Source organism: Sinocyclocheilus anshuiensis, unplaced genomic scaffold (assembly GCF_001515605.1).
Source record: "Sinocyclocheilus anshuiensis isolate Anshui unplaced genomic scaffold, SAMN03320099.WGS_v1.1 scaffold1198, whole genome shotgun sequence".
Lineage (NCBI taxonomy): Eukaryota > Metazoa > Chordata > Actinopteri > Cypriniformes > Cyprinidae > Sinocyclocheilus > Sinocyclocheilus anshuiensis.
In genome coordinates, this window is record NW_015557119.1 from 50,474 (window position 1) to 59,345 (window position 8,872).

The window sequence follows — 8,872 nt, forward strand, 5'->3', positions numbered from 1 at the left end:
ACAACAGCTTCGAACGCGGCTCAACCAATCAGAATCAAGGACCGGAAGTATCCACTTTAAAATTAGATACAAAGTCCTGTTAGAACAAACAAGAACTGCTACATTTCACTGTATATACAGATATACAACTCTGTCATTATTGAATGTCTTGCCCATTGGCCTCACCCAGGATGGCGACGAGTGTGCTTATAGAAGCAAAAGCTGGGTGTCTGGTGCAGTCTTAACAACCTGGAGCTGAACACGCTCAAAACTGTGGAGCAAACAGCTGGCACATCAACTATCAGCTAGATGATGGCAGTGCACCTGGTGCTTAAAGCCTTTCTTCCAGATCACCACATCTTTGTCTGGTTTGACAACATGACAGTTGCTGCATACCACCAAAGAGGCCTGAGACTGCACCCTCTTAACAGACCTCTCTTGTGGGCAGAGTGCAACCTCTGATAACTGAGTGTATGTGCCGAGCAGACCGAGCCAGGGGTTAGACATGTTGTCTCAGAGTAGTGTGACTCCAGGGGAATGGAGACTTCACCCCTAGATGGTTCAGATGATCTGGACTTTGGATGAGCAGAACTGGACCACTTTGCCTCAAAGGAGAACCCTTATTATCTGATATTCTTCTCATCGGAGAAGAATGCGCTGATCCACAAATGGCTTAAAGCGCTCCTATATGCCTTTCCTCCAGTGACCCTGCTCCCACAGAGCCAGTCGTGGTTCCCCAGGTGCACTACCTGCTGACAGCAGTTCCCTCGCCTACTCCACTGTAGGGGATCTCCTCTCCCAAGCAGGTGACTCACTCTGGCACACCCAGAGAATAACCTCCTCCTGGGCTTGCTTGAGCGGGGTGTCTATTAGTGACATCTGCGCAGCAGCTGGCTGGTCATTGCCCTCCATGTGTTCCCAAACTGTAAGCGCGGTTCCTGTCTGCTTGAGGAATAGACTACGGTGCAACGAATGCCACCAAAGTCTGTGACCTTTTAGCTTCTGTTGGCCCGATCCAAGAACATATCTAGGCAGCTTCCGTTGCAGTTTGCCACCCTGCTTAAGTTTTTCTTACACCAAACTCTACTGCAAGTAATACCACTGTCAGCGCACCTCCTCGTTAAGGTTCTCGGTTCGGGACTCCCATCCCTGGGCCAGGCTCACAGGACCTCTTCTTTGCCTATTGGCTGGGACAGTCCTGCGCTTATAACACATTATTGTTACACAGACACAATTAAATTAGGCTTCGGTATTTTCAGAGAAAGGAATTCGCCCATAGCATCAACTAATATGATGCAATGTCTGGTTCCCATCTATCTCAGGCACTAAGGTTATGTTAGTAGCTGAAGCATTTATTTTGAGATAAAACGTGCCCGACCACACTATCCTGCTTATTATTGTAACAAAATTTACAATAACTCAAATCAATATTCCATGGTTATTTAGCTATGTGAGAAGAAAGAGAACTTTTGAAGGAAATCACTGACAGAACCATTAGTTATGCAGTTTAGAGTCATCAGACAAAAATCTTAGACTCAAGAAAGATAGGTCAGGGATGGGCAACTAGTGGCCCGCGGGCCGTATACGGATGGCAGACTCGGATGCTCAATTTGAAAACATTTGAAAAGTAAGTCACATTCAGTTTATGATGTTAATACTATCTCCAACCAGAAGAGGTCGCTAGTTTGCAGCCGCTCACCGTATTAATTTCAGCGTAGTAGGATGTGTACTCTAATGTAAACATTCACTAACATTAGCAAAGAATAAATGAAAAACTGACCATGAAAACAGTCAAGATGGTAAACAGATTATCGTTTTACAAAGTTCAAGGGGAATACCTATATGTTTGAATTGTTTGGAAGAAAAAAAAATTCAATCGCCATCACACCACTGCGCACAAACGACGGGAACGCCAGAGTTGCACTTGTCTCAAATTTCAAAGGTAAAATTCAAATGCATGACAGAAATATTTGCACTGAACTATGTTCTTAGGGCTTCAAAATTCTTCAGTTTAATTATTTAAATTTAAGACCATGAAAACTCTTAAATGGTACAAAATTTCTTAATTATAAGAGGTCCTAAATTTGGAAACGAAAAGACAAGAATTAATTATGCTGCATAATTAATATGATGATTAAACTTCAAAAGGCTACGATTTCACTGAAAAAATATGAGCGCTGCTCGTTTCAAAGTCAGGCGCTGCTGCTTTGTGTTCAGCGGTTACCGGGGAAACTGCTACATTTCTGCAGTTCCGAAAGCGAAACTTGCTGGCAGAGAACGAATTTGCATTTTCAATAAGCCCGTCTGCTGTTTTTGCTACATACCTTTAAATGTGAACCGGTCGATCAAAAAGAAGCTAATGCATTATAAAAATCTAAACACTGAAGTCACTAAGATATATTTATATGTTATTTAATATAATAATTGATTGATAATAATTGTTTAAATATAATAATTGATACTTTTGACTCGTCCCTTTTCTTAATTTTCTTAAAAATTTGCAGATACCCGGTACGTACCATTTGAAATATATACAGTATATATATTTTTTAACAAGGTCTTTTAACTGTCCTCTTAGGTTGTTTTGATAATGTTCTGTAGGCGACTAATGAAAAATAGGACCTGTTAATTTGTTTGTTGCAAATTTAAGGACAATGCAATTGAGATGTTTACATTGGCTTGTTGGGGTGCTGTCAACTGACGACAAAGTTTCCCTTCTGAATTAGCATAACTGCACAAGTTTTATATTTAATAAAAATCTTTAAAAACAAATTACATTAATTATACTTTAATTTCCTTCAATAAAAAGGAAATTGAGTAAGACGGTGTAAAAGGTGTGTGGACGTGGATTAGTAATCTGGCCCCTTGGTATAAAAGAGAAAAAGTGCTGGCCCTTGTCACTATCAAAGTTGCCCATCCTTGAGAACATTGTTCTGAGATTATCAATATAACACATCTCTAATCACTGTGAGAATATACAGACATAGGTTTTTAGAATAGCATTTCTCCTGTTTCAGGGTACCATTAAGTCGCTTGCCCTCAGTTCGTAGTCGACTTCGAGCCGCTAACCAGCTGGATGAGTTCCTGCGCGAGCACCAACCAGATGTCTTCTCCCGGCGTTATGCCCAGTGTTACCCGGCCGCACAACACTACCTTCGTATGGATGGCAGATCCACAGAGAGACTCTACAACTTCATGGACGTGAGCACTTCTTTGTGTTGATCTACTGTTACATGCTCCTTATGGTCTAAACTTACCGTGAGGGCCATTCTCTGAAACAGCTGCCTTATTACATTCCACTCCATCAGATAAAATATTTGGTTACACTTTATTTTAAGGTGTCCTTGTTACAGTGTAGTTATACATTTAAGTACTGAGTAATATTAATTAACTACATGTACTTACTATATGGTCAGGGTTAGGATAAGGGTTTGGCTTAGGGTTACTTGCATGTAATTATGCATAATTTATTGTTATTAGAATAGTAAGTACATGTAACATGTGTAACAAGAACACCTTAACAAAGTGTTACCAAATGTTTTTAATGATATAATTATGCCTTAAGAATGGTAACAGGGTTGACCGCTTTACAGTTTAATAATCCCCGCACACACAGTCATGAAAGATGCTGCTTGGAAAGGGAATTTAATGCTTTCTACAAATATCTGCTCTACGATTATCAGTTGTTTAGGGTTAGGGTTTGGTAAACCATGACACATCATTACATTAGGGTTAAGAATGTAACATACATTAAAAATACCATGTTGTTGTGTGTTGTACAGGCACAGTTCTTCGGTCAGATCAGTCTGGGCAAACCAGAGCAGAATTTCACAGTGGTGTTTGATACGGGCTCCACTGACCTCTGGGTCCCATCATCTTACTGCGTCAGCCAAGCATGCGGTAACACATTCATCAAGTGTCCTTACATGTATTTACACACATTGAAAAGTGTGTGCCTGTATGAATTGACCTGGTTATTGTTTGTGCTGTTGGGTCATGGTGTTCCTCTCTTGGCACAGCGATGCACCACAAGTTCAAGGCCTTTGAATCGAGCACGTATGCGCATGATGGACGAGTTTTTGGCATCCATTACGGCTCTGGGCACCTGCTGGGAGTGATGGCCAGAGAAGAATTAAAGGTATCTGATCACTATGAGCCATCATATTTATACATTAATATAAAAAAAATCCTGTGTTTGTCCGGGTTCAGGTGGGCTCTGTGACGGTTCAGAATCAGGTGTTTGGAGAGGCTGTATATGAGCCCGGTTTTACCTTTGTGCTGGCTCAGTTTGATGGGGTTCTGGGTCTGGGTTTCCCTCAGCTGGCAGAGGAGCTGGGCTCTCCTGTGTTTGACAGTATGATAGAGCAGGGCTTGCTGGATGAACCCGTCTTCTCCTTCTATCTCAAGTAAGAAACCACAACAACATCACTTACAGATCCACTTAATCTGATGGTAATACTGAGGGCACTGAAAATGTGATATTCTGTATGAGAATGTCTTAGTTTGTATGTAACCCTGGTTCCCTAAGTAGGGAACAAGATGTACCAGTAGCTGATGCTAGGGGAACACCTTTGCGCATTGTCTGAAGCCCAAATAGAAATGCACCAGTTTCATTGGCTGATGGCTTCAAAACACAACATAACTGGTGCCTTAAAAGGCCCAATGGACTGTTTACCAAAATACATATGAACTCTCCCAAACAAACAGAAAGAACCTGGGAATCAGGAGCCAAATTTTAGGACCTAAGAAAAGTATATGGAGAGATCCAGTCTGCTGCCATGAAAATGTCTTTCAAGGATGCACCAAAGCTTTAGGAGGAAGTGTTTCTTGTTCAATGAGCTCAAATGCTAGAGGTGAAGTCAAACAATGTGCCTCATTAGTAAGTTAAATTGTATTCTTGAACTCCAGATAAACCTGTACTAAGGTCACTAAAGCACACAAACAGCAGTTCGCATTTACACCACTGGGTAGTGCAGTCAGTGTAAATTTGTTCAACTTTAACAGGACGAAGTTTATGCAACCTTGCATTTTACTTTGAATCCTCCATATGGGTGTACAAGTGCCTCACTGGCAAAAGCCCTGTGGGGGGCTCAGACTCAGACCGAACCTCCCAAATCTGGTCCACAATATAAGGATGCAGTCTCCATCCTTTGGGTCTCAACCAATGTCTCAAAAGGAGATCTACACCCCATTTCAGCTGACCCAGAACATGAAGAGACCTGATGGACAGGATTTTGTCCTGTACCCACAAGAGGGTGTGCCACAACAAACCTCAGATTTATAACCTGTAGATGTATAACCTCATCATCATGTTGGCCATTCTGACAAGAACAGTAGTGTCATGAAGGTCTAGAAGACAATACTACTGGGCTAGAAGCACTGACTAAATTTTCAGGCAATTTATCAATCCTTTTACTCATCCTTCATAAGCAAGAGTGACCCTCATGATCCGTTGGAACACTTGATTCCACAATAGGAATTGATACCATGATCTGTGACTGTGAGCATCTAGTGGGTGTGTTGTAATGGGTGAACCCATTGCCAGCAAAAATGTTCTCATGTGAAGTAATGGGTGAGAGGAATGACGAAGGATGTCTGCTCACAGGAAGAAAATGCTTTTATTTGGACTGATCCATGGAAAGACAACCTGCATCATGCATGAATTCCATCCCAAGAAACATGGTCTGCTGCTGCAGTAACAAAACAGCATTCTTTGGTTTGTGATTGATACTCAGCCACAGCAAATCCAGGCCTATGAATTATATTGTGGTGCTCCGACTGTGCTATTATGAGCCAGAATTAAAAGCAAGATTTGAAAATGGATGCCTTGAAGCCTCAAAGGAGGTAAAAATGCATCCATGAAATTTGGGAATGTGCTTGGAGCAAGAGCAAGATCGAAAGCCAAGACTTGATATTGGTACGTTTTGCCCCTCAAAGAAAAAATGAAGAATCCAAGTTTTCCTTCTCACTATTTGAATAATAAAAATATGCATCCTTCAGATCTTTTGTCACAAAACAGTGCCCGGGCTGGATATGAGACATACAGTAATTTGCTTCTGCGTCAGCATCCTGGATCTGCATTTCCACCTAGTTAAATCTAACCATCTCAGGTCCAAAATTGGATTCATTCCACCATCTTTTTGAGGGCAAAAATGTTGTCTGTAAAGCCTTTCTCTTTCGGCAGAAGAAAGTACTTCTATTGCTGCTTTCTGCAACAGAGAAAGAATTTCCTGCAACATAAACAGGATCTCTTGTCATGGGAAACAGTTACAGCACAATTGAATGACATAAAAATGAATGCCTCCATGTACCAGTCCAGTTTCGAGTTGGGTAACTTGGACAATAAAGCAACATTATTAAGCACAATTTTCTGAGTATTGGCACTGACCACCAGTGAGGATAGAATTATTTGAGGATAACTTTTATATATAATTGTTGTGCTTTTATTTGTAATAGACAATCCTCAACCTTGAAGCAGACAAATTCATGTTCATTTTTTTGTTTATTTTTACTGAGGTTGTGATGGTGACCTTCACTGTATGTCCTCACAACTATTACAGGAACAATGGCTCTAGCTTTGGAGGGGAGCTGCTGTTTGGAGGTGTGGATGAAACCCGGTTTGTTTCTCCCATCAACTGGGTTCCCGTCACTCAGAAGGGATACTGGCAGATCAGATTAGATGTGTGAGTGAGCTCACTTCCATTAAACACTCATTTGACACAGACAAACCCAACCAGAGATGAGTGAGCTGTGTTTGCTGTGTCTAGTGTGAAGGTTCAGGGAGCCCTGAGTTTCTGCTATCGTAGTACTCAAGGCTGTCAAGCTGTAGTGGACACAGGAACTTCTCTAATCGGCGGCCCAGCCAGAGATGTCCTGCTCCTCCAGCAGTTTATTGGAGCAACACCCACCGCTGTTGGAGAGGTGATTATGAGACCCTGTCCTATATAACGGCCCATTCTGTTTAATACATAGTTATTGATAGCTTCAAAATTCATTGACTGGCCTCTAGAGATCACCCTTCTGATTCATCAAAGAGAAGAGACACTACAGCCTCAACTGTATTTGTTTGCTTGTGGGTTTCAGTATCTTGTAGACTGTGTCAGGATCAGCAGCCTTCCTGTAGTGTCCTTCCTGATCAATAATGTGGAGTATTCTCTCACTGGAGAACAATATATCAGGAGGGTGAGTACAACACAGCCACAAATAGATTTATCCTGCTGCAGGACACTTTATGCTTTGGAGTAATGAAACATTGTATTTCATTTTTGCTCTTCTTCTTCTTTTTTCTCGCTAGTCTATAGCGGCCCAAAGAACAGTACATAGGGAAGTTATTAAATCTGGCACACAGATAAAAGACAGTTTGAACATTTACCACAGTATATTTGGAATCTCTTTCTCGATCCCGCTAGCGCCAACAAGAGCTCAAACTTAAGGTCTAGAAACAGAATTCTTCAAAATATTGTCCTGATTCCTGAGCTAATGCATCCTGTGACATCATACATTTTGTCCACATCATTTTGAATTTTGTGAAAAATGTACTATATCAAACTTCAAAACACTGGCAAAAAAATGTAATTCAAGTTAATTCTACTAATCAATCTTGAACAATGTGTGGACAAATGCACCAAAATGAATGTAAGGGTATATGTCTTTGCAGCGCTTCATGTATTCAGATCAAGCTCGGTGTGTGTTATGACAACCATGACCTGAGTTTACCTGAACAGTTTCACCACCATCTAATGGTCACACAATATAAAAATGCATATTTTTGCTAATAACTTATATTTCTGTGATGACAACTCTCGGAGGGATTGGCATGGTAATGTACATGACAATGTTAATGTATTTGGTCTTGGCAGAATAGATCTGCTACGCTGCTGCTGCTGCAGAGCAAGTACCGAGACTTGCTACTGCCAATACATCCACAACATGCTGCTGTGAGCATGTAAGAAATGCTGCTGCTGCAAATATATCATATATTAAATAACCCCCATATAGAATACATGAATCACCCCGTAGCAGATCTATACAGGTGGAGCTGGGGAAGGTGGAGGGTTTCTGAAGCAAGCTGCAACTGCTACGGCAAGCACTAGTCATATATTTGAATGTTGAGCAGCGAGCTCATTGGCTACTGATACAGGAGAAAACCAATCAGCTGTGCCATGTGATAATGATGTCATTAGGTCAGATTGAGTTAGACATATCGGACTGCGCCATCTAGAGTTTCATGCCAGAACTCTGTATTTTTCAAAAAATCACTCTCTTAAGATCCTAAACATTTAGATACAGAGTTGCTAATAGCTTTTACTATCTTTACTTATTTGTATTGTGTCTACAGAATGCAATCATATAAAATGTTCCCAGTTCGACAATTCACAAGTTCAAGCAGTTTCTCAGCTTCTACAGTCTGATGATTCCTCTGGTTTCCTCTGTAGGAGACGTTGAACGATAAGGAGATCTGCTTCAGTGGCTTTCAGTCCATAGATGTCCCGTCTCCAGTTGGACCCGTCTGGATTCTAGGAGACGTTTTCCTCTCTCAGTTTTACAGCATCTATGACAGAGGTCATAATCGGGTGGGATTGGCTCATCTCTCAGAAAAGTCAAAAATCTCTGTATAGACCACATCTCATCTCTGAATGTGCTGCTGGATGCAGAAGAACCTAATGAGTGTTTGACGTGCCTCTATTAAATCATTACACTTCATAATTTACTGCCTTTGCTCTGTTCAGTCTGATAATAATTTGTGTTCATTACAGCACTGAGAGCAGCAGAGAGATGTTCGTATCTGACTGAGCTGAGATGACAGACAAAGCAGACTGTATTCTCCACAATACACTAAATGCACTAAATCAAGTATATATATATTAGCTTTCATTCATTCATTCATTAGGGC

The 8,872-nt window shown here is 41.1% G+C and overlaps 1 protein-coding gene across 1 annotated transcript in view; it reads left to right on the forward strand.

Moving 5' to 3' along the window:
- Window positions 1-8,872, forward strand: part of nots (nothepsin) — an 11,088-nt gene extending 2,216 nt beyond the window's left edge. Inside the window, exons 2-9 of the mRNA XM_016472853.1 lie at window positions 2,997-3,180; window positions 3,762-3,879; window positions 3,999-4,117; window positions 4,189-4,385; window positions 6,540-6,662; window positions 6,747-6,900; window positions 7,063-7,161; window positions 8,415-8,872. Of these exons, the coding sequence (XP_016328339.1) occupies window positions 2,997-3,180; window positions 3,762-3,879; window positions 3,999-4,117; window positions 4,189-4,385; window positions 6,540-6,662; window positions 6,747-6,900; window positions 7,063-7,161; window positions 8,415-8,597 (1,177 nt within the window). The 3' untranslated portion in view covers window positions 8,598-8,872. The remainder of the gene's footprint in view (window positions 1-2,996; window positions 3,181-3,761; window positions 3,880-3,998; window positions 4,118-4,188; window positions 4,386-6,539; window positions 6,663-6,746; window positions 6,901-7,062; window positions 7,162-8,414) is intronic.